Source organism: Plectrocnemia conspersa, unplaced genomic scaffold, assembly GCF_051122295.1.
Source record: "Plectrocnemia conspersa isolate PC_06_02 unplaced genomic scaffold, ASM5112229v1 ptg000004l, whole genome shotgun sequence".
NCBI lineage: Eukaryota > Metazoa > Arthropoda > Insecta > Trichoptera > Polycentropodidae > Plectrocnemia > Plectrocnemia conspersa.
In genome coordinates this window covers 6,770,558-6,797,966 of record NW_028277168.1, presented here as the reverse complement: position 1 = coordinate 6,797,966, position 27,409 = coordinate 6,770,558, and the positions used below count along the sequence as shown (strand labels likewise).

Sequence of the window (27,409 nt, the reverse complement as noted above, 5' to 3'; positions counted from 1 at the left end):
AAAGAAAACATGTGTTTCATAAATTTTTAAAAGCGTTTTTTTAAAGGCCCGCTCGCTCATCCGCATTGGGTTTCATCCGCATCGTTCCACGGTAGGGCTAGCTGGAGGGGCGGTCTATGTGAGCGGTCTCTCGGGGCACCACCTGTTTTGGAAAAATTCTTACGAGATAGATTTTAATCAAAAAATTCCGTGATGACCTTTTTTAGCTCTCTCAGAAATTAGTCTTCTCCATTAAAAAAAAATACAATATAGTTTTTGAACAAATATTTCCGCGACGACCCTTCTTTTAGCTCTCTCGGCAAAAAAAACATGATTTTTAGAGCCCGGGGGCACTGAGCATTCTCGGGCCGTCCCTGTATCAGTCTCTAATCCATTTTTTGCCTTTCAAAGGCTGTGACAAAATCCCTAGATTCTAAAATTCAGATCGATATAATCAATACCGACATTCAAAAAGCATTCGACAAAGTTTGCTTTGAGCTACTTCTTCGGAAGTTAAGCGACTTTCTTGAACAGATTGTACTATTTCACGTTTTGGTGACGTCAACTGGCCACCAAGTTACGTTAAGAGTCGTGTCTACGCCGACAAACCCGAAAGTTTGAGCACCTAAAAACCAACATCCGCTAAGTTATAGCTGAGATACCGTCGCCGAAAATTATTTTTAAAGTGGTTCAGATGTTACGCCCAATTCCAAGGATGCTTTTGTCGATAGCTTTGAGAAGCTGAAAAAATATGTAGGACGGTGCTCAACTACTTTAGGTGCTTAGTACTATTACTGTTTTATTATTATTATTTTTTAAAATGTTCGATTTTATAATTATTAATTATATAATGGCCATAATGATGCATAAGGAAACCTGTTAAGTCATGATGGTCAGATCTATAAATAAAATAATAATAAAGAATGATATTTAGAAATTCATAAACGACAGATTTATGTATAAAAAATATTATTGAAATCAGCATTTAAAAACATTATTAATTTCACAATAGTCACGTAGACTTTCGAAAACCAACTACTATTTAATTAACACAACATAAAAACTCTTCTCTGTAAGCTTCAAGTAACGTCTATTTTAGTTTTATACAATTTTAGTGATTAAATTACCAAGGGATTGGCCTCCGCCTACTGGTGCTTCCGCGGCTGCATTGCCGTATTAAAATTGCTTATACATATATCAAGCTTAGCTAAAGCTTTATTACGTATTTTAATAAGACCGGTACTGGAATACGAGTTTGAAACGCAGACGTTCAGGTGGGCCTGGCGTCTATTATGGATGACCAGAAGTCTGCAAAGCGGTTAACAGTTAACACGTATGAGTTGTTTGTACAAATTTATATAGAACAATCATGGGTGAGATCAAAGCCCACACCAAACTGTAGTTTCAGGGAAAGATTAATATTTTTTCAATGTATGTACATATGTACGTAAAACATTTTATTAATTTAAAATAGCTAGATTGGAAATTTAATTACGGCTCCATGTTTTAACAATTAATTTTACGTTTAACAAGGTCGCAAACCTCTGAAAGCAATCTTCTGCAGTCGTAGCATTGCGTCTAAGGCACACACAAAAGCTCGTTTTAATCGTTGGTACATAATAATGATAGACAGATTAATGTGACCTTTGCCTCAGTAAACAATAATAACTCCAAAGATAGACGTCACCTGGCGAAAGCTTATCGCAGCTTCGGCAGAGCACAGAACACCCGGCCAAAGGAGCAGGGTCTAGTCTTTAATGAAGATGAATACTGAAGATAACCACATAGGGTGGCTGCTAAACGACTGTTTGGTTGTGCGGTCACGTACCCCTATAAGCGAGCGATCGTAAACTTTTCAGTTATTTCATACTCTACTACACACCGTAATGATTAGCAAAGCGTTGCTGTTTTGTGAACGACAACGTGTTTAAAGTTGATTGATAATCGATTTGCGGTAGCGTACCTTGCTTTAGGAAGTAAAAAATATAATATAGCATATCAAAGCTCTTTTACTTGGGTTGTGGCGGTGTGCGGAACCTGAACTCTATTTGATATACGCTTTGATCGGTTCGTTAAAGGATGTTGTTAAACTATAATATAACAGATTATTACTACCGACTCAACGCTTTCATTATTTTCTTTTATATGTTCAGTACTGTGTCATTTGATAGTCTTGGATGTCTAAAAAAAATATTTTAATATGATAACATCCTATCTGATTTTAAAAAATACAGCAATAATATTCTCACGCGTCACGGATTTGTACCACTATGTTTGTAAATAGTTTTCTTTATAAATTCTAAAATAGTTTTAGTTTATTTTGATAGTATATCTACGAGTATTAGTAACTTATATAATTATCAATATTTTCGAGCAGTTTACAAATATTTATTTAGTCAACTTTTATATTAACATAGCTGTAAATATACCTACGAAAACGCCGGAGCAGAAACTATAGTTTTAAACAACAATACATAAACCTTTTCAGTACTTCGTAGCAATGTTTGATTACATATATATTTCAACGAAAACTCAGTGAATCATGTAAAGCTACATTAGTATGTATATATACATTTAATAAATATTATACTTTGTTTACATACAGGATTACTGATGTAAAATAAGTGATGCAAAACTTTTTTAGAGTTTTATCCCTGTTTACCTTACAAATATAAAGGTTTTTGCAGCACTGCTGCTGAAAAATCAACATGATTCGTAGCCCATATTTTTTTTATTACATCACCCAATTTTACAAATTTAATTCGCTTTACGCATGTATTATTCACGCAAGAAGCATCGGTAGGCGATGTTCGCGAATTCGCAATATTAAATTTGGGATACGTGTGTAGCGAAATTATTCGCTTAGAATTTTCCACTAGAAATCCGTAAGAATTTTCATATTCCAAGCGAAAGGCACAATAAGGTCGACGGATGTAGGAAGAGATGGGGGGTATTTAATTAAGTAGAAGCCGCGTCGCGGTCGTTCGTTTTGAACGCTTTCCTTTCCCATTTACACGATTTTCGATACAGTGTCGGCATATATTAAAAAAAATAAACTGTCCTAGGTACAATGCTATAATAGTGAATATATATTTTTATAAACATAAATTATTGGCGTGAAGAGGGAAGCGGCTGCTGTCTCAATCTTCCTTGCCTATCGATGATTGACAGCTCTACTTGGATCTAGATTGTACGAACTCAGTGAGTCCAAGTAAGATCGGAATAACCAGAGGCCTCAAATTCGGGTCCCCGCAGCAGACTGAATTTTTTATTTATTTAAATGCGCTATTATTAAAAACTGACCCAGCTGAAAAGTGACATCTATTGATTGTAAATTATAATATTAATACAAGTTTATAATTAATTATGTAGATATCACTAATTCCCTGACTTTCAGTCTGGTAGTTTTAATACTTGTAGGTATTGTTTATGTTTATATAATATAAATAAAGACTGAATAGCGTAGTCGCAGTGACATCTATTGGTTATAAATTATATTACACATAATTATTTATGATTATCTGTCATTGATTTGGGTGCCTCGTATCCGTTTTTATACACGTGACTAGCGTAAAGAAGGCAAACTGTTCGCCCAATTTTTGATCTCACAACTAATTATTGGTATTAAGAGTGTTATTGAAATTGTCCCTATTTGTCTTTTAATAGAGATTCATGACCTGTTGAACAAGTTGCAACTACATTTGTCATTTGAGCAGGTTTGAAACGGTGAGATCTATCAACTTCGTGATTTGTAATTTAAAATCTCAAAGTTCTGTCCTTCATTATATTATAATAATGCTTGCAGAAAATATCGAATGGCTATTATGATTATTTTATTTTAATCTATCTATTGTCACGTACGGTGTGCACCGGTCGGTATGAAAACATGGCCTCAGTGGTTGTAAAGCTGATTTATGGCGCATTTAATGCATAATAAGTTTTGTTTTTCATATAAATTTTAATGAAATCATTTAAAACTGCTCTGCTTTAGATTCGCCGATGTGCGCTGGCGGATTCGCAGGTTTCGTTGTAAGCTTATTGTAATATAAAAAAGTTTTATAGGTTAACAGTTTATTGTTAATAAGCTGTAGTTTTGTGGAAGCGCCATTTCTTTTGTCTTATTACATTTATAGTAACAGTACAATTAATTAAATGTTATATATAATACTATTAGTAAAAATAATATAGCAGGGTACATAAATATGGCTTTAATTTATTTAAAAATAATTTAAATAAAAAAATAGCAAATACCAGCTTTCTACGGCTAATTATTTACGACTAATGGAATGCAAAATTTTCCCGTACGTGCTCCTTGATTTTTTGATTAAAATTTATGTAGCGTGTTTCGGCTCTGAAAACATACACGTCCATTTAATTAAATTTTCATCTCATCCAACTGTCAGGGCGGTTTAACGCGTTCTTCATTCATCCTATTCCAATTTTTTTGTATAAAATTCAACGTCACCCGTGATGGTCCATATTTTATAATCGTAACAAAACATCATAAGGACACTAGACATATTTTTTGGTAAAAAAATATATTTAAAAATTCGCGATGTGTTAAACTGTCGGACGGGCAATGGCGGCGCATGATTGATGTGATTTTAATCGTGTTCAGCTGCGAAAGATGGAGATGGATGGAGATTGGTTGTGATATTAATATCGTGAATGACGCGTCGAACGCTTTGTAGCGAATGATTGAGTCGAAACATGTCAAAAGAGCTGCAGAGCTGCATCATTCCTAAATTAAATTAAAATACATTTTTTCATTTCGTTTCAAATACATAATCGACAAGAAAATTGTGTTATTGATAGCGATCAGCAAATGGTTAACTGACAAATATGTAAAAAATTGGCTAATTTACCATTTCAGATATTTTTGTATCCTCAATAAATATACTGCAATTTAGTTAATTTCATTTGTATATTTCCATCTGCATTATCGAATTTTCAATTAAACATATAATCGTTAATGAGAGAGCAGACAAATGTCCCCATGTTTTTCATAACTAATTGAAGGTGTTTTATTCTTAGTAATGATGGCACTGGTCAAACGCACAATATAGCGCCTCACAGAAGGCTGAGAGAACAGAGATTAAACCTACACACTCGCCAATACATAAGGTTGCATTATTTGGCCACCAGACCGGAGAAATATGCTCAACTGCGCTCTAGTCAGGGATGCTCAACCCGAGGCTCGTGAGCCGCATGCCGCCCAGTCAATGTTTTTGTGTTGCCCACCTTACAGCCGAGCAACACGTTGTGTTGTTGGTTTTTATCTATTAATATTTTCGAAATTAAATATTTAGTAGTGATTCGAGTTTTCTCCCCCAAAAAACATATTGGTATGGATGGCGTTAAAGATAAGTTAGAAATTACTGTTCCTAAATGAATTAACGTTTTGGTATTTAATATGTTTATCGTGAATTTTTACGTAGGAATAAACCCAATTTTTTGGATAGATACTTTTTTGCTCGTTTGAGTTTCATAACAATTTTAATTCTTACCACTAAATCTTTAATTGTAATATCATATATATATTTTATTATTATTTTCATTAAAAAATAAAATCTTACATAAAAAGTTAATTACAACATTACTGTTGTCAAACATACCTATGTACGCTCTGACGTCGTATGAAGTGCCGATCGGCGCCCCTCGGTACTCCTTAGCTGGCACTAATTGGACGCTCGGAGGCGCCACCGGAGTCAATTCCAAACTGAAGGCGTGAGCTTTGGAACCCAGCCTGTGGATGAGGGCTTCCTGAAAATTAAAGCTTAATGAGAACTGCTCACTGTATACGCATGTTGATTTTATGTGGCGATAGGGTACATTAAATGGTGCTTTGACGTCACTTGTTGGAATATAAATTATTTACATTTTGTATATACTGTGAAATCTCTTTAATCAGGATTAATGGTTCAAATAATTAAATGGTGGTGACGAATAAAGTATAAATTAGGCGAAAAGCGATTTTAAAAAATTAGGGTGTACTGTTTTTATATATCAATTTAAATAACTATTTTTTGCCGTCATATAAATTGCTAATGAAATAATTTGGGGTGTTTAAATGATTACTTTTTACTGAAAAATATTTAATAAGTTGTGAAGATCTTTAATATAATTTTTCATTTGTCATTATTTTCTCAAAAAAGTGTGGTTGTAATTCATTTAAATTTTTTACAATAAACCTTAAATTTGTTTGCTTATTTATAATTCTTAGTGACACGTTTAGTAATAAGCTAAATATATTTGGCGCCATGTGTGTGTATCGCGTAAAAATTATCTGCGTAAAAATCTCTAAACAGAGTATAATTTAACAGAATTGAGTGCAGTATTTATTGTGGCGACGCTGCGCTTGCTGTTTTTGTATTTTTAAAATTTTCATATTTTATTTTAAATAAATCCTTATATGTTTTATTTTAGTCAAGCTAGTTTGTAATTTTATTAGTCAATAAAACATCATTTGATAATTGTTAATTGTTTTTTGATATGAAATTAAAATATTTTTATATATACGTGTCTGTTCTAGTTGTTCGGCTGGTCTCTTATTCCAAATCGGTGGCAAAGTGGTAGTTTTGAAAGAAGTTGCAGATTATTTAAGGGAGAGAAAATGCCGCCTCCTCCAAATTTATATACATGTCGGCGCCGTCGCGATGGGAACGCTGGATAACCGAGCGTTTCCACTGCGATGGCACGATTTTATTGCTTTTGACGTGAATTTTTGACTCCTGAAAAGTGATTTTTGCGCCCTCCTATTGACCAACATTCGGTTTGAATACGCTTTAGCCTATACTCTCATATCAAAAGTCCGTAGTAATATATTTAAGGAAAGCTATTATATTTTTAAAACATAGTGTAATTTCGAAGTGCAGACAAACTATAGAGCAATATGCGAGATGCGGCATCTGTCTGTACTTCTTCTTCCGCCTATTTCCCCCTGAGAGAAGAGTTAGCTTAGTTTGTGTTTTTGACTTTGCCTAATAAAAGTTTAAAACTAGAATTAGTTTTGGAGCCTTCATTAGGTCATGTTGGGTTTGATTAATTCGTGTAAGTTAAGTTTGTGTTTAAACAGAAAACGGACGTTTCACAACTTTTTAATTAGGTTTTATAGGCATTTTAGCTCCTATCTGTTAAATTATATGTCAATGACGTTCCTGTTGTTAAAATGTTTTATAGCTTAGAGAAGAAAATTTGGACTTTCGAAAGCCATCAATTATCATCATTTACCACATTAAAACCCTTCATAGAACAAATTATTTTTTTGAATTTATGAATTATTAGAATTAATATGTAATTTGAAATTAAAATTCAAAAATAATACTCGGTGGTATGGTAAAATAAGACTTTTAGATGGTTAACCATTGGACCATTTAGGGCAAATTTGGATTTAAAAAAAAAAACTTAAAAATGTGATTAAATATTTTTTATTATAATACCAGGAACGTTATTTCAGATTTTTCAAAGAGTGGGGGAGGGGGGGGGAAAGTTGACCAATCGGTTGTTTTCTTAAATATTTAGATTTTATTAAACTTTATAGTGTTTCATTAAATTCAAGGGGGGGGGCAAATGCTCGCAACTGCCCCCCCCCCTCAAATGACGTCCCCATCTGGAGGTCTAAAAGAAGGAACCTGAATTTGAATAAAGAAAAGAAGTTCTGACTATATATATTCCCTTCAGAATTAGGAGAAGTCCAACATCCCTTCCAGTTTTCGTCTGACCAATCTCGATAATTTGGGACGGATACAGATTACTTGCTATTATCTCTTAAAAATGATATCGTTATGGTGAATTGAAAATCTGTAAAATTCGGTAACGTTGTCATTTTTTTGATGTGAATCCGGGGATGCTTGGTACATGTTTTAGTGCATTTGTTCGGCAGTCTATGCTGCTGTCTATACCAGAGAATATGTATCGATTCTTGCCTTTATGTTAATAAAGTACTTTAAAGCCGTTAATAGACATCACTAGGCATTCTAGTTTCATGATCTTTTTCCTTTTTCGAGAAATGAGACTTTATATTTTCACGAGAATTCCCGAGCCAAAATGAATGTAAATAATTATACTATATATTGGCTAAATACTATGGTTTCATTTAGAACTTAAACTTTCGTGGAAATCTCATATACATCAACTAATACAGAGTTGAAACTTTCAAAGCTAACTGTACTCCCTTCTTCGTCGAAAAAGTAAATTTAATATTTAAGCTAAATTACCAAACTTATACATTTCAATTAAAATCTGGAATTTTGTATGCTTCCTCGGGCTGGAAAACATTAATACTTGTATTCGATAAAACTACAAACTCAGCAAAATATTTCATTAAGAATCACAGTAAATACTTTATTGTTCCGCTAGTCGATGTTGCACGGCTACCTGAAATTGTATTCCTTTACCCTTCGATAAATTAAATAAACAAATACTGCGAGAGAGAAGTCTCACAAAAATATGTTGATAGCAAACTTTTACTAAGAATAAGTATTAATATCTTAATATGAATAATGTGTGTTAATTACTTTGAATAAAATTAAGGAAAAAGAGCGTACTTACAAATGTATATTGCCAGGCAAAAATATATTATAACATTAGTATTTTTCGCACTTTATTCTTTGGCGATTAAAATTGAGCTTTTTTACTTATTAAGCTATTCTAATTTTAGATATATTTGCTGTTTTAAAATTACGTTTATCTAGGAGAAACGTTTATCATTAAGGATACATATAATATATACAATATATTTTATATTAAGTAACGTGGAGTAGTGCTTAGTTGCAAACTAGTGTGCAACATTAGACTGGCTTTGATATACAGTAAGCAATTTAAAAAAAAATAGTACATTTAATTAGTATGTTTATTTTGATGCAAATTGCATTACGCGACCCCAGAGACTGCTGCACTTATAGCTGCGCCACAGAGGCCAGGTCCCAGAGGGCTTTCCTACACACAAATCCTACGCCTGAGTGCATACGCCCTTCCAGTGGCTGTATTTAATAGCAATTCTTTTATATGTATTACTGCTACGTAACCTTCAATGAATATTAGACCATGAAAAGTAAGAGCTTGTTAGATAATGGTTAATGGTGAAGAAAGGACTCGGAAGTCATTGATCTATCGGCAAAAGTAATAAAACACTCGGTAAGGAATTTTATTATATTTAAAATTTCAGATATATTATACATAAAATAATATATTATAATTGTCTTTTAGTAATTATTTTTATAGAACACTTCTTTATTTATTTTTAACTTTGTGTTTCTTGATTCCAATGTCATAGGATGTCACATTTGCTAATCTTTGATCAATGTCTTATAACGAATGAGTATAGAAACTTTATATCCATAATATGTATTAATTGTTTTACGCTTTTTTTTACTATTTTATTGGGTTCATCAGTGACAGCGGATGATCTTCCACTACTTTGTTTACAATGAAGTGCACTTCTTCATGCTAATTCATCACACTGTTTTGGCAGTTTTTCTGTTCATAAAGAAGAAAAAAATCTTCTTTTAACGGTAAAAAAAACTATATATTTTTTTTTAAATTAATTCAATAAACCTTTCTCGAATAAGTTTATATAATGGCTATAAGAGCGCAAAGCGTGCGATTATAAGTGCCTCGAAGTAATACAAATTTCCATTATTGAACGACGACGACGATTTGCGGCACGCACATGCGTTTATTGATCGCCGACTCGCATACACAAAATAATGTAGCATGGTACCTGTAAATAGGTACAAATCGTCCTTCTTTTATTAGATTTTTGTGTTATTCAATGCTTCATTTAATTATTGCTTGTAACTAAATAAGTAGACACTAACATATTATTAATTGTTATTAAATCGTATGAGCTCATAGCAAACCTCTTACGACCCAAGTCATATATATGTATATATCAACATATTTGATCTAATAACTAATAAAGCCCCGGGGAAATCTCTTAGCAACGTAATGAGAGCTTTTCATCTGAATTCGACATCACAAAACGATACAAATCTAACTATTTAACAGCACAGTAAGCAGGAAAAAAATATTCAATAAACTAAATCGGTTTTAACTTTGCTTATTAAAAGTTACGATATCTTAGATCAAAGTGTGAATTCTAAAAATACATTATACATATTATTCAACACCCTTTTAAATATGTTACTTATTCAAGATATTTTTTAAGTCACTATTATTACTGAAGCTTCGTATTGATGGCATACTTTGAAAGTAGTATTAGTGATGGGAGGCTCAAATTAATTTTGCAAAAGTTGAATAAAAGTAAGGTCATATTAAGTTTTTACTTGAAACTTTTTCTTTATTACTCTGTTAAGTTTTTTTGTTCACAAAAATATTTTATAAATGAAATATTATTTATTTTATAAAATCAGCTGAGCAATGTATTTTTAAAAATTATTTTTACATATTATAATATTTATTAATTAAAAAAATAAGTTACCTTTGAAACTATTTATTATTTTACCTACGACTTAATGTCTTTTATACGGATCTGGGTGCTTCTTATAATCAATATTTATTTTATTATAATTATTGGGAAGATATAAATCTTACCACACATTGCCATCTTGTTAAGTGTATTAGAGATAACAAGGTATATAATATTTTTTCTGGCTGTTGTTTTGCGCTTTGCCCATGTGATATCGCACTCGAAATCTTTTTCTTTCTTCTCACAACTCATTATTTAATTAAGCCATTTTTATTTGATATTTTATGAGTGCACTTCTGGCGTTTGGGAAATTACAACTATTTATCGGATACATTAATGTGGGTAGATTTTAGAATATTATTATTATATAGCTGATTTTAGTAAAACTATGTTGCAGCGAATTATTTGAAAAACTGATTAAATATGATTTTCACATCAAAATATCTTATCGTATTGCGATATACATCTGCTAAATGATAAAGCTAATTTTTTGTTCCAAAAATGTGCAAATTATATATTTTATCTTTTCTACATGTTTTATAATGGCCGCGTCAGATTTGCACGGCCGCCAACGGTGTAAGAACTAGCGCCAATTGCGCGCTCGGTTTGTTTTGAGCACCTTTGTCATAACAACAGTTTTACTGGCCATGTTACAAATAAAAACGAACAATGGTCTTTTAAATTTCATTAATTATGTTAATGCATTTACCTGTCATTGAACGAAAGGAAAAATATTTTTAAGATTAAAATATATAAATAGCATTTCTATCTGTTTTTTTTAATATTTAAATCATTTCTGCCAGAAACTATATGTATTTATGTCAGTTTATACGTCAAAGAAAAGTTGCATAATAAATATAATTAGTTGGATTTTTTTAAATCTTTTATTTTGTCTCATATATTATTTGAAAATAAAACTGGCAGCATTGTTACATATAGGACGATAGTACAAATCAGTTATGCAACGCAAATGCACAGTAGTAACTTAAAATTATCGCCACACATCAAAGTAAAGCAGCATTTTACCATTCGTTTTTGAGTAGAAAAATAGTGATGCATATTTGACATTACAGTAAATGTACGAGTAGACTAGAAAATTACGAAAAGGCGTGAGTTCTATAGTCAGAGACCGAGTAGTGGTTTTCACATTTTTAGACCTCTCAGAGAAGCGACGTGGAGAGGATATGACTGCCATTCCAAGTACCTTCTAAGCGACGGAAACCTTATATTGAACGTCATGGATACTAGGTATGTAGTAAGCCCGTTTATATCTTTCTATTTTTCACTCACCATATTATTATTACTTGCGCAATTGCAGATATAATTTTACCATGGAATATATCAAATAGGTTTTCATCGAAATCTAATAACGTCGTATATTTCGTAAGCAAGATTTCAATTGTGCAAAAAGTGGCTTTTCAAAAGAATATGTGAATTAAGTACTAATTTAATGATGAGGTTAAGTTTTTTTTTGATAGAATCTTATCGTTTTAAATACAATACAATCACATAAATTTTATCCTTTGTCCTATGTATCTCAATTGTTTCTTCTAAAAGGAAACCTCAAGGGAAATTACTATTTATAAATACAGGGAGATTTATTCTCACAGTTTATTTTGTATATCCGCCATTGAAACATATTTCACAATTAATCTTCTGTTCTTATTTATGTATAAGTGACGTTTTGTATCAGTATTTTTCCAACACGGAATAGAAGTTTGATAGTTAGCGCAGAATCATATATAAATAATGTTCTAAAGGATTCATGTTGAATAAAAGTAGATATAGGTAATTTTAAACAATTTGTTTTATTGTATTTTTTAACAAAAATAGTGACATTCGGGCGGAGATCCGCATTTATCCGATAAAACCATAACTTAAATAATAATACACACATTTTAAAACTATTATACAATAAAAAAAAAAAAAGTAGTAATCACGAACCATAATAAATATGTTTGCAAATGCAAATTTCTTTTATAAACAATATAGATGGATATTTCTGCGTTTTATATTATAAAAAATAATTACATGGACGAATTTGACAATGTTGAGAAATGCTGCTGCATAATAAATGTGAATTTAGAAAATAAAATAATGTATTTTTAAATGGAATTTTTAACCCTGATATAACCATACACAAATTATTTAAATAACAGATTACACATTTAAAAATAGATCTCATGAAACAGCATTAAAAACGAATTCAAAGGTACATTTTTTTATCTTAAGTTTTATAAACTATCTACACCAATAGTTCTTATGTATACATATCAGTGGCTTGCCGTCCATAGATGCGGTAGATTCAAAACGCCACCAGCATGAACCGTTGATGGCGAGCGACTCAGCCGATCACGTGATCGTGTTTATATTCGCTAATGTTTATAGCCGATCAAACGTGCATGCTGGTGGCGTTTTGAATCGACCGCATATATGGACTGATATATATATATATATATATATATATTAATTTTTCAATATGGTCGTTTATTCGATTAATAATAATAGTTCTTCACTGGTAAAGTGTTTTAAATAATATACGCGCAATTAAGTGATATTAAATATCAATACCACAAGTTCACAGTTCACTTTATTTATGCAGTTTCTTTGAAAAACGGATGCTGTAGCGCTTGATTTACTGAAATTCGTCTGGAAGAGTCCAATATCATCATCTGGTCGAGCAGATTCTTCAACTCTTCTACTTTGCCTATTTTGTCTTGAAACACCGAGTTCATACCCGTCAGTTCAGTCCCCAAGTCTCTAGTGGGCACTATACTCGTAATTGTGGCAATCTTTTCCTTTTCAGTGACCTTGTCTACTTGTCTATATAAAAAGTTCAAGTTCTGGTCAAAGTGTTGATCTTTGAACTGTCCCCTTTTGATCACTTTATTAGGAATTTTGCCTTTCAGATCCATCATGAACTTTAGCATTTGATTGTTGGACTGACCGCTAAACAGTATTTTTCCTGTGTATAGTTCGAAAACTGTACAAGCGGCTGACCAAATGTCGATACCGTGATCGTACGTTATGCCAAGAATTATTTCTGGAGATCTATAAAATCTAGATACTAGATATGGAGCCACTTCGTTGCTGTTAGCGTTGATGGCAGAGCCGAAGTCGCATAATTTCAAATTTACTTTATTTTCATCTACCATAATATTATCAGGTTTTATGTCGGCGTGTAAAATGCCTAATTTCTTCATCAGACTCAAAGCCAACAGCAATTGCCTAGTGTAACTATGTACCGCTTTCATGTGTAAGCCGCATCCAGCGCCATATTTTTTTAGAACCTGACGAAGGTTCATTGCAAGCGGTTCGAGCACAAGACATAAGTGCTGTCTGTAGAAAAACGAGTGTTTGAGTCGAACACAGTGCATTTTATCTTTCGGATCAGCTTTATTTAAGGTCCTCAAAGTTTCCAACTCTTTTAGTCCAGTTTGGCGCATTAGTTCATTATTCCTGATAATTTTTACTGCTACATCTTCATCAGAATGTTCACGATCCCTAGCTCTCACTACATTAGAAAAAGTTCCATCTCCCTTGAGCTCGTAAACCAAATATCTATTTTTTAAGATTTCTCCTAAACGAACTCTATAATATCCATCAGAATCATCCCAATTATCATTCAGTGCAGGATTTTCAGAATTATTCAAAGAACTGGTCTTGAGAAAATCTTTATTTTCATCAAAGTGGTTCCTTTCGGCGAACATATCCCAATCGTTAGTGTTCGACTCTTTGTCTGAAAGCTTATTTTGATCGTCTACGTCTCTATTGTTATTTTCACTTTTTGTTTTTCCATGTTCCGGAGAAGACTTTTCCTCCGATTTTTTGATATGTGCCGGTGGAGTTCTCGACTCGTCGTCTTGATCGGTGATCGTTTTCGGGTCGTCTTTCTCGACAGCCAGTCGTTTTAATAGATCTTCTCGTCGTTTTCTACGAAGTTCGATTATCTGATCTTCGGTTAATTCATCTTCCAGATCGACGTTAAATTCATTTTCACTAGAGCTGTCTCCATTTTCCTTCGAAGATTTCGTTAAATCGATTTTTTTTATTCTGATTTTAGAATACTTATTTTTATCATAACCCGATTTCGGATTTTTAACATCTCTATCTTCCGATCTCTGCTTACGTTTACTCGAAGAATATCGATCGCGTGAGGTAGATAACTTTCTAGAATATCTAGAATCTTTGCGATCGTCGCGGCTTCTGGATCTATCTCTACGACTAGATTCCCTTCTTCTTCCCTTATCTCTATCGCCATACCTATCATCTTTGCGACGTTCTAATTCTATGGGGGTTTTGCTGCGTCTTCTGCGTTTGAAATCTAACTCATCATCTCGACGATGATCTCTTTCCAAACGCCGCCTACGAGACTCTCGCTCCCTTGAAAATCGCAAATTTTCTTTATCTCTTCTGTCTGTTTTAAATTTATTGGATTCAGTAGATGAATCGGTGTTTCTTCTATGTTTGATTTTAAATTTTTCATCATCGTCTAACATTGACATAGCTCGCTTAATTTTATCGTAACTACTAATAGTCTTAGACTCTGGCTTGTATTTAGATGGGCTATTTCTTTCGCCTTTGATTAACTTAACTTTCTTTTCGTCGCTCAGTTTATAATTATTATTGTCGGCAATTTTTTTCGTTGGAGGTGGCGTTCTAGGACTACGGTCTTTAGCGATGAGAAAATTTTCACGCTTCTCAGGACAATATGCTTTCAATTGAGCTTCAATAACAGCTCTTTGTTGTAACAAGTCATCTAAATTAATTTGATCTTCTTCTTCAGCCGTCAATTCACCAGAAGATAGTTCATCACATTTGTTCTTAGAACTTTTACTATGAACTTTCTCAACTTCTTTAACGCTGTTGTCGTCTCTGATTATAATGTCTGGAGTGAAATTTTCCGTAGAGTTACTGTTCTTAGGCGTCAGAGATGTGTCCTGTTTTACGACGTCGTTTGTATTGGAAGTTTTCTTTTTATCTTTTTTTTTATGCTTCTTGCGTCTTTTGGAGTTGTCTTCACTATCACTATTTCTCAAATGCTTTTTGTGCTTCCGCTTCTTTTTCTTCTTCTCCGAGTCTTGAGCGTCTTTTACTTTTTTAGAAGACATTGGTTTAATCGGGGGCGTATCACTCGATACGAGTATTTCGCTCGGTGTATCCATTCAAAATTCTCTCATATAAACTTTTAATACTGCAAAGAAAAAATAAAAACAAAATATCAATAAAGAACGAAGGGTTATAGAAAAGAAAAATGTTACGTCACAAGCACTTTCAATGATATTACAACGTTACTACTATTTTGCAAATTGCACTTTGCTACTAATTCAATTTACATGTTGACTCGAACTGTATCATTAGTTTTTCTCAATAAGTGGCGTGATATCGATTTTGTTTTTTAAAATTTTTGGTAAGTCATAATCATTCAGCCCTAATAGAAAAAAAAAATCATTTTTATTATACTTTTATGATGTATTATATAACGTATAATATACTGTGTTCATTGGAAGCCGAGTTTTAGAACCTTAATTTTAATTTGATCTTGTAAGTACAATCCCCAATATAAAATGTATTTTTTACAATATGATAATTATTGTTATGGTGTTAAATAAGCAGTAGATATCATACAATGGTTCCTATGCGGTTCTGTACAGAAGCAACCAGAAATAAAAATCTGGCTTGTAAAATAATGCACCAAAGAGACCATACAAAAATTATTTTAGGGATAGATCAAGACATTTTGCCGATTTTATAACTGATGAACAAGCCGTAGATTTAGACATCAGATGAGACTCAAATGCTTAAGATGATTTTGATGGATCCCATACTTCCTTTCCCATTGAAGCTAATTTGCAAAACGAGGATAGCAGAAGTCAGGAGTTTAGTGAACCATCTCCTGCTAGATATAATTATAAAATAAATGTTAGGCCAGGAGAGTATAAAAAAGCAGTTTTCACACAATATACCAGTAGATATTTCATTTCCATATAAAATATTTAGTATTTATTTTACGAAAATAATATTTAATCTGATTCTGAATGAAAGCAATCACCTGAATACATCTTTATATTCATAAGTGAAAGTTTTTAAATAGTTTTTCAATTATTATGGGGTTTCACTATATACTAAGTTTGAGACTGTATTGGTCTAAAAACCAAATTTTCTACTGAAGCCTTTTTTAAGAATATTAAGATATTTTCACTTGAATGACAATACTAAAATTAAATCAAGAGGTAGTGCAAATTTTGATCAGTTTCACAAATTACGTTCATTGCTAACTTATTGTAAATAAATTTGGAGACAAATTTCAAAGTATAGGTTATATGTAGGGATTGCAATAATACCAGAATGTTCAATACTGGTATTACCAAGAGAAAAAACAACAGCGACATTATTATTATTATCTTAATTAATTGACCGAAAAAATAATCAGAGTACTGCTTACACGATAACCATGTTTATCGATTAGCTAAACCAAAGCATTCAAATACCCCGGCATAATAAATATTTTAATTACAAATTATTTTAATCTTCATTTGGAACAATAAATCTAGGACATTGTCTTTGTCAAAATATCGTCATTGATTGACTTCTTCTGGATGCCTCCTAAATTTACCGTATGAAGTTTTTTGCTCATCTAGTAATAGTGACCCGTTGATGTTTGAAATACGGTAGTGTAACATTGATAGGTACAATCTTATAAAATAAATAGGAAAATTTTTATGTGATTTCAGGACTAATAATTCTTATCATCTATTTATCAAAGATTCACATGACTGCAAATATCAGATAAATTAGTAAACCGTCTTATGTGCGGTATGTTTAATGTTTAGAATTATGTATATCAACCGTACAAATAATGAATGTCTTATCTGACAACAATCTTTAATTCGTTCTTTGATTCATATAATTGAAGCTGATAGGGGTATATTGCGCAAAATTTTTATTATAAAAAAACTTTTAAATTGTTTTTTATTTATATTTATAAAAAAATGTAAGTAAAGCTGACGGGGGTGGAAATAGAATTTGCGCAAAATTTTATTAATAAAAAACTATTACTTATACGGCTTTAAGATCAGTGTTTTTTTGTTGTTGCTATTTTCTATAGTTGCAAAATTTCAATAATATGGCTACGATATTGAAAGAAAGGTCCAACTGTCTCAATGGAAGCGTCTTGAATACACAAGACTAAAAAATAAGCAAGTCAAGTTTGGGCAAATATTGGGGTTCTTTTTACTGTGTCATTTGATTATATCGATTTAGTCGACTGCGAATTCTTATCAACAGGTGTACGGCCAATAAGGATTATTATTTTGTAGCTTTTCGTCATTTTGATAATCAAAATTCACAGATGTTTTGCATATCACAAGAAACACTGGCATACGTATTTAATTATTATATCTATTTTAAATGAGATAACATCAATATCGAAGAATGAATGAATAATTTTTGATTAAAAATTATCGTTAAAATTGATCAAAACTTGTACACGAGTTATTTTATATATATACCGAAAATTCTGCTATCTAGAAACATACGTCACCATCTTTAATTAGTAATAAATGTAACTTATTTTTATCGATTTACATAAAAAAAAATATTTTTTCTAGTTAAAAATTTTTTTATTATAAATTGGTCATTTAAAAAAATATTTTGGTATATTTTGTCAACACAAAACTGTTAAAAATAAATTTGGCGATATCAAAAGTATAGCATCACTATAGGGGGAAAATAATGATAGTACCGAGTTTAAGATAAATCGAGTCATTTTATCTTTGTGGCAAAATGATTATATATGTAAAGGATTTGAAATGCACTATGAAGCCATATAAATTAGGGGCGTATTCAATCGCATCGAAATGTAAGATTGTATAGTAGTATAATATTGGTCGCAAATGATATTTATAAATGCACATTATTCGCGGTTGTTATAATAATGCATGCGGTTTCTCCGCATGCAACGCGGAAACGACAAGGTCTACTTTATTACATACATTTTAAATAACCTATAAAACAGAGAGAAAAATAAAAGAAAAGAACAGTGAAACGCTTGTAACGCAACGTTCTAAATGATTAAACGGAAGGAGTTAATTGCACAATAAACAGTCAGAAACATATGTATATTCTCACCTTCGAGTGCATAAAGACACAAAAATACAGAGAAATTCTTTGACGTGCGACAACCATAACTCGGTTAGTTGCTAACTTCGCGTTGGTCGGCGCGCAACCGTAACACACCGATTATTGACCATGCGCAGTATTACTATTTTTCTAATTTGTAAAAATATTTAAATACAACAAAACAAATTTTTAATAATATTCATTTATGGTTTTGATATTTATTATTATAACCAAAAATAAATTAAGTATTTATTAAATAAATACGTAGTCAGCTAGACTTTTATAACTATTAGGTTGTCGTTATATAAAGATAGTTAATAAATATAACCACTCTAATGTTTTTTTAAGGCGATCTTTTGTCCTACAAATATTTCGTACCACCTTCATGTGGCATTTGTGTGTTATTTAAGTATCATGAATAGCCCCCCCCCCCACAGTACTATCAGCAAAGATCACAACAGCAGTTTATTATTATATCTTTTACTATTAAAATCAGACTTAGCAAACATTCCTATGGGATCATAGACCTTATTGTTTAGATAGAAGATTTTATATAGATGCTAAAATAATATCATACAGTTAATTGATTTATTTAAATGTTGGATAGAGATAAAAAATAAAATTTATGTTTTGAACAAGTGCATTAAAACAGGCACTGAAAACGATATATTTCATAGAATGTATTATGCAGATTAAAATCTAATAAGATCTTTAATAGATAACAAAAAAGAGTTTGGTTCCGCCCCGTATCATCGGGATTGGGCGTGCGAAGAACTGGAAGGGACATAGAACTTACCTTGATTATTAAGAGTATATTAGCCTTAGGATTACCGTACTAAACCATTACATACAGAATTACCACTTAACTTCTAATTTGAAACAATGCTCGGTGCGAGTTCACTGAACCGAAACCCGAGAAAGCAGCAGCTTCAATACGATCACCTGACTAGGTCTAGCTAAAAGCAGTCATCAAATTCCCAAAAGTTCAAATCAATCTTAGAGACGATTTGGAGACTACGTGACGTTGTACTACGACGAGAACAGACACGTATTACATATTTTTATTATTAACCTGATTAAAATATTTTATTCTTGTAAGCTTGACTTAACTTTATTTTTTACCATTTTTATTAATTCGATTTTAACGTTTTCCTGTAAAAAGGTGAATTGGTGATAAGGTCTTATTTTTCTTTGGTTTGGTTGGGTTTTATTGTATTTTTTGCATTAGCAATATTTCAAAATCTTTTGATGATATTTCTAAAAAACTTAGTAAGTATTTGAGATTTATATGTAGTGGTTCCTTTTCTCTTTTTTATATATATATAACCTCAGCAAGCTTTCATTGTAAGTAAACTTAATCAATATCTCTTTAGCAACTTTCTTGCAATCAAATCACGCCCTTGTCTTTTATTGTTTGATTTATATTTTCGAAAGTTTTAAATGATATTGAATGTTGAAAATCAATTAGGCACTTTACTTGTGTGTCTGTGTATTTCTAAGTTTTTAATAAAAGTGGAAGTAAAACTTACTTGTAAAGGAGTGTTCGGTTCAGATCGTCCAGTGGCATTACCGAGCGGCGGATATAACTGAGCCAGCGACATCACAGCTTCGTTGCAAAATTTTAATCCCATAACTTCTTCGTCCTCTCTTCCGTATCTGTGGATTAATTTTTGAAATTCGATTAATTATTAAAAAAGTTTCTCATCTCGGGCCGCGAATAGCTTTGGTAAATTAATCCCTTAAACGTCCAAATACTTTAATAAGTATTAACCCTTCGAAAGCCATATTTTATCAATGGATTTTATATATAATACACTAAATAAAAAAACGCTATTGAAAGCGAAGAATGGAAGCGTGTACGTAAAATTTTGTCGTTATTTTTTTATTATTCATTTTCTACAAAATATCCCCTCAAGTGACATTATTGCTCGTTCTCTTTGTGTATAAAAAATCGTACAATATAATCAAGCAATAAGAATACAAAACATGATATCATAAAAATATAATTAAAAATATATTAGGTTGACTAATTACTTTATGTAATATCGCAAAAATATCTCTTTGTTCGTATCGCCGTTTCAAGTCTTGATTAAATATATTTTTTTATATAAAATTATGCTTGTTACATATGTATGTATGTATGTATATATGTATATATATTATCAAAATTATATTATCTATTAATTTATTAAGAAATATAATTTTTTTAAAGAGTAAAATCAGAGATTGCAATACCAGTAGTATTGATACCGGTAATACCGGTATTGGGGCAAAAATGGACTTTCGGTACTACTGGTATTATAAAATAAAATATTTTTAAATCCGTACATCTCATTTGTTGAAAACAATATATCCATGGCTTAGAACCATGAAAACGACAATGCCCACATTGCTTGAAAGCAGAAGCGGAGAATAAAATGATGTTCATTATAGGGGATTAACATAAATAATTTTATCGGGGTAGGATAGTAAAATAATATTATAAATTTTAAAAATTTAATTTAACTTGCATGATATTTTTGTACGATATGCGCAACGTGTCAATATAAAAGGAATACATTTGCTTTATCTCAGGTACGTTTAATGGTACCTAACAGCTCCCAGTAATTCCGTTATATAACAGAGAAATTATCGCGCCCTATTTCTGATAGGGATGACTGGCGAAATAAAAACAAAAGCAGGTATTGCATACACAAAATTATTTCTACTATTTGTATATTTTTATCTCCATTCAGACATATTTTTACCCAAATAGTCTAATAGTCACTAAATATGCTTCACTAAACATTTAAAACATGTTAAATATTAGCAATAAGTAATAAAATTGCAATATTACAAAATAAATATTAAATGTGAAATAATTAAAATAAAATAATATAAATAAATCACATATACATATCACAGACATCAATCATCGTATTGGATTCGGAACGTCTTTGAGAATCACGATCGCGTCTTCTTTTGTTGCTCGTTAGAGCCAGGACGTCCGCACTAGTCGACTCGCTGATTGCTGTCGCAATCTGGCTCATTAATACGCTGGTATTGCACATTGATATATTTAATCTCTATGTCTTTCTATGTATTATTTTAAATCTTACTTGTATTATATTTTATGTGAATTGTAATAATTCTATATATTGTTTTTTGAGCATTGTCACACATTGGGGTAACCTGTTAAGTTACGATGGTCCTAATTGAATTTAAATAAATAAGTTGCTATATTTTATGGATAACACATATCGATACCTTCCGGTTAATCTTTTTTTATTATACGTATTATAATATGACTTTGGACGATTGTTCCAAATAATTATAAAATTATTGCTAAGAAAGTAAATTTATTACTTTTATTTAATAAAATACTTTTCTACAATACATTATACATTTAATCCCAGGTGAAAAACAAGTTTAAATATTCCAACTGTTTCGTTTCAATTAACCTGGTTCTATTAAATAACACTTGATAAGATTAATTAAAAATAACTTTTAATTAAATGACTTATATTTTATTCTTTAGCGTAAACTTAAATGAACTTCTAAGAAACGTCGAAAGGATATGCTGATATGAACATAAACTATATATATTGTAATAAATTTGATTTAATATTTTTTATGGTTTTCTTAAAAATACTAAAATTATAATTATGTTTAAATTTTAATAAGATAATATAAAGCTAGTAGAAGCAGTATAAAAAAATCCAATAAATCAATATTATCAAAATTATTTGCCATGTAATCTTTATTATGTATTGTGTTTGAAACTTCAGCATTTCTTAATTAAATTATAAAAAAAATAGATAATTAAATAATTAAAAATGTTTAAGATTTTACATTATCCCTTATTTCTAAGAACTAATTATATTTGAAATATTATATATATATAAAGTTATGGCAAAAACGTTAATAATTAATACTATATTTACTATTTGTGTAAATGTTGGTGTTTCATTGAATATGTATGAGTTTTTAGGCTTAATTGTATTGTGATTATAATAACATAATATTTTTTCTCTATTTTTTTGTGTGCTTTTTATTGAGAGTTTGTTTTGTAATACACCTATAAATTTAAATTTCAAATCCCATCAGATTTATGCACATCACATATTTTGGATTTGTAGGATATTGGAACAAAATCGGGTTCAGCGCGCTTACGCGCATATTTTAAGATTACCATAAAACACAGGTAGAACTAAAGCAGCAACATTCTAAAAAAAAGGGAATCGTTTATACCATTCCCTAGAAAAAACCAAATTTGCATAATTATTGTATTGTTTCCCAAAATAATATTATAATATATATTTTTAAACGTTTTTATTTTATTTAGAAAGTGCAGCAAATTCGTTCGGCAAATTAGATAACGTTTCAAATAACTGAATTTTAAATGGCTTTCTAAAGTTTCTTGAAACCACTTTAAAACTGGTTTACAAGAGAGATAATTGTTGTCTTATCAAGGTGCTTACAAAAGTCTCCTTACTTTCGCCAGGCTTCAGAGAGGATTGTGAGCAACACCGCACAGTTGATCTAGAATCGTCGACTAGGGCAGAGATGATAGCGTACTTATTTTTTTGCCATGACGGCAGGATTTATTTAAATCGCCATTGCACACCTTTTGTTGAGCTCTCGTTCTTGATTAGCTATCCAAATTAAAGATCCCTCCTTATTTAAAGCATTCTTCAAAGAGGGACCTCAAAAACGCTTTTAATCGAAACGCCAACTTTTCGAGTTGCCTCCTCAGGCAACTGATTTTGGTATATTACCAAAATCAAATAAATGTTAGTAAGCGGAGATAGCAATTTATTTGTTATCTTATTCAGCCTGCTATTTGTTACCTTATTCAGATTTACACATATGTTTATTTGTACATATATACATGCTAGATAATATCATCATTACTCTTTTATATTATCGTTTGATTGGTATTTTTTAAATTTAAATTAGGATTATTTTTATTACAATTAATTATTATTGTAAAATTCAAAATAGTTTAAAAAGCGTATAGGGCATAACTTTATTCAAACCAAAGTCTGCAAACCTGATGAGGGTTAATCTCCTATCAGCCTCCGACATCTAAAAAAGATTGACGTGATCAAATGCTGGTCAGAGAGGGAAATGTAGGTCGAATACCCGAAGAAAAAGCAGTTAAAAAATAAACGCTTTTACCAACTTTTGTTGTAAAGTACTGACAGGACAGGACAACCCAAACAGAGAATGAATTTAGGTTAAATACAATTATAATTAAAATTTACCAATTTTTTTATTTTATATTAAGCTGTGACGTAAAGTAGAAAGCGGTTAATTTTTTGGTATTTTAAAGAGTCATTTTGTCGATATTTGGTGTATCTTTGCTTGGTGGAAGTTCGGTTGTATTAGCGTATGTTTCAAGTCAGAAGCGAAGTGAAAATGTGCTAAGTTTTAGATTATCCAGATATTTCTGGATGGAGTGATTTTACTATGCCGTGTAGTGAGCTTTTTTTTATCGTATATTGGAGAGGAAGGGGGCAGGTGGGGGGAATTTGCCCCCTTAAATTTTTTAAGAAATACACATGTAATTTAATGAAATACTATGAATAAAAATATTTAAAAAAATACGAAATTATGCTAATACGAATTACCGAAATTCGAATAAGTCGAAATTTAAAAAAAAATACCTCAGACTTGCCAACTTTTGCCCCCCCCCTGAAAAAAGCTGGTATGACGTCCTTGTTCTGGCCAATGTGATGATTGGTGCTAGAAACAGACAATTGTCTGTTTAATATCTAATACTTATTTTCTTTTGCGTATCGTACATAATTAAAAAAAAACAATCGATCAGACAATGCTGTAACTTTATATTGACTGCGTAATCTCGAGCTCAGGTAGCTGCTGCATATTCCATGATATTGACAGTGCATTTATTTGTATTGTGACTGACTCATTTGTTCAGGTCTGTTTATTCTGCAGTTGCTTTTAATCCACCTAAATTGATAATCGGCATGTGCACTTGTAAAACGCCGGCAAGAATAATAGTCTTGTTCTTAATAAGTCAAAAATTACTGAATCAGTAATTGGAATTTTTTTTAATAAGTCATTAGAACAAATTTAGTATCATCACAATAAGGTTATTAAAAAAAAATACCTTATAGTGGAGTCATATATAATATATTTGTTTAAAATTTTGTTTCTGAATTGTATTTAATTTTTTTTTTGTCTACCAAGGGAAATTCATTTGTGTATATTTCAATATTCGCCCCTTTTCAATTCCTTCATAATGTCAAAACTTGGAATTTGGCGCTTCTGGCTACGCAACTGCCATGGCGTTATATATACAGGTGTTCTAACAGTAAGAAGGAAGTAGTATACAAGGACACGACGATGTATTGCCCAAGGCGCGGGAAAATAGTCGATTTATTCGACCCCATTTCGAAAAGGGGTTAAGGTCGAGGGCAAAGCGCGGCTCGCACATTCGCCAATTCACACGGTACGTGGTGTCGAGCGTGTATCGTCCCCTTGAATACATTATGCGCTAACTCAAATCGAAAGTGACCTAAACGCGCGTATTTGCGGCCATTGCCTGATAAACTCCCTGTATCCAATATAAATTATTCATTGTTGTTAGAATTTCACGGCGGTAAACTTAACGACCACATCGCGGAAATAATACATTTGGATAAACGATGCAAATAATTATTTAGAAACATTTTATTTTAAAAATAACCATTTATTTTTTAGTAACTTGTGAAAAATATATGTATTTCCACTCTAAAAAAATACGTATGCTCATTAAAAAGTTGTACATTTGATAGGTAGAGTACAACTATGCGGCCAAATTGATTTAAATTACGCATTTGCTTGTTCATCCAAGCTGCTCATTGAGAATATTTAAAAAGATTTGCAATTACTCTGACACACACCCACTCCAAAAATCCGATAGATTTTTTTAACTACGTACACAGCACAGTTTTAATTCAATCATGGATATTTTTACATTTATCTCTCACTCACTCCCGTGTGAAAGGGAAAATATCACACGGACCGGCCCTGGTTACTTAAATGTGTGTTACTGGTAAAAATATATTTTCACTGCTATTTCAGTAAAATCATATTAGAATACATTTTCACAGGTATATTTCTAATAGTGAAAATTTAATTTAATAAATAGTAATAGCCAATAGTAAATTTCGTTTTGAAAAATAGTTGTTGGGCGACATATCAGATGTAAGTGAAATTATAAATCTATTGTTTGATACATTTTAACTGACTTAGTTAGTGAAATAATATTCGTTATAAATATTATTAATTGAAAAAAAGACATTCACTGTTACAATTCTAAAACATCCATTTGAAGTTTAAACGAATTAATTAAACCCAATTTGAAATAATAAAAGTTCTGAAACAAACTATTGTTTTTGACTTGCATTAGGTTAGGTTTCGTTTCGTAACTGTTAAATTGAGTTTCATCGACATTTTGGAGCAGCATTTAAAATATATTTTCGCTAATAGAAATGTATTTCTACAAGTGAAAATGTACAGTCACTGTAACATATACATACTTTATTTTCCATCTTGAGTGAAAGATGGTATATGCTGACTTCAATCAGTTAAAATTGTCAGATATAATTTATTCAACATCCGGGAAGTTGAAAGAAACATCTGGATTGAAACATCAAATGTGAGGCGCAATCGTTATAGGATAACGAAATAAATTTGGAATTTATTCCGGCAAATATAATATGGTACGACTTGTTGCTTGTTATTGATAAAGTTAGCAAACAAGTATGTAAAACAAACGGAAGAAAATCATGGAATTAAAGAATTGAGAGCAGCGATGTTTTTAATTCAATATATCTTTCCAGCAAACTTTAAGGAAACAATAAGAAAATTCTAAATGAATATAATGAAGAAGACACGATTACGTGCAATTTATAATTGGATAAATGTGTATAGAAGAATTTAAGCTACTGGAAGAACATTAAAATAAAATTTCGTACATACATAAGTGGATTACAAAAAAATACTTTCGATGATTTAAAAAGTTTATCCGACATGTCTGCTGCGAAAACTTAACAAGCTTTACACTTTTAGAACGATATACAAATATTTGTAATTTTCAATTTATTTTCGGATTATACAAATGCTTTAAAAATTTGTTACCGATACCTGAAGTAAAAAGAAGCTTTTTAAAGTTAATATTAATAGAAAAATACTTACTGACAAGAAGAATATTAAATGTGCGTACGTTTACTTAATTAACAAATTATAAATTACTATATGCTTACAAATTATTATTCCAGCTGAAAATGTTTTTTTTGTATCTATATGTAGTTTATTTGTAAAATCATTTGTAAATCAGTTTTTTTCAAATAGTGTCCAGGTCGTCTCGAGTTGACTCCTAGGGCATAGAAGTGACTGCCGGGTTAGACCAAATTTGCCATTTGAAGTTGGAAAATTGCTCTTGTACTAATTAATAAGTTGTGTTTCTGAATGTAAGGTACAGTAACATATATGGAAATAACTTCGCCATAGACCTTGATTTTCGAGGATATCGAGCCACAGTAGCGGTATAAGAATTTTTATTTAGAAAAATATGCGTTATTATTAAAAACCGGTCCCAGCTGCATTAACATCGTTATGAATTATATTACACAGATTAATTTATAATTATTAATATAGATGTCACCGATTCCAAGCATTCATTCTGGTGGTTAATACTTACTTGTGTAGGTATTCATTAAATCTAATTACCAATCAGTTGGAACAGATTTACCCCGTTTTAACGCATTGGACTTACGCCTGTCAGATTACAACGGAAAATTTAATAAAAATAAATAAATAAGTATATATGTTTGTTGCAGAAAGTAGGTTAGCGTTTGTGAAAGGTGTTTAAAATAAATTTAACGGGTG

At 31.2% G+C, this 27,409-nt stretch overlaps 2 protein-coding genes across 2 annotated transcripts in view; both read right to left on the bottom strand.

Annotated features, from left to right (window-relative positions):
- LOC148235747 (arrestin homolog) overlaps window positions 1–27,409 on the bottom strand; it is a 107,302-nt gene that overhangs the window by 11,176 nt on the left and 68,717 nt on the right. Inside the window, exons 4-5 of the mRNA XM_088184055.1 lie at window positions 20,059–20,185; window positions 5,595–5,742 (exon numbers count right to left, since the gene is read on the bottom strand). Of these exons, the coding sequence (XP_088040181.1) occupies window positions 5,595–5,742; window positions 20,059–20,185 (275 nt within the window). The remainder of the gene's footprint in view (window positions 1–5,594; window positions 5,743–20,058; window positions 20,186–27,409) is intronic.
- On the bottom strand, window positions 12,198–18,639 carry LOC148235749 (uncharacterized). The gene is made up of 2 exons (XM_088184054.1): window positions 18,539–18,639; window positions 12,198–15,602 (listed from the first exon to the last, which is right to left on the bottom strand). The coding sequence occupies exon 2, from the start codon at window positions 15,571–15,573 to the stop codon at window positions 13,003–13,005; it is 2,571 nt and encodes an 856-aa protein (XP_088040180.1). The 5' UTR covers window positions 15,574–15,602; window positions 18,539–18,639; the 3' UTR covers window positions 12,198–13,002.

What these genes read in the sequence shown, in the direction of transcription:
- LOC148235749 (XM_088184054.1), bottom strand. Translation starts at nt 15,573, where the DNA reads ATGGATACACCGAGCGAAATACTCGTATCGAGTGATACGCCCCCGATT.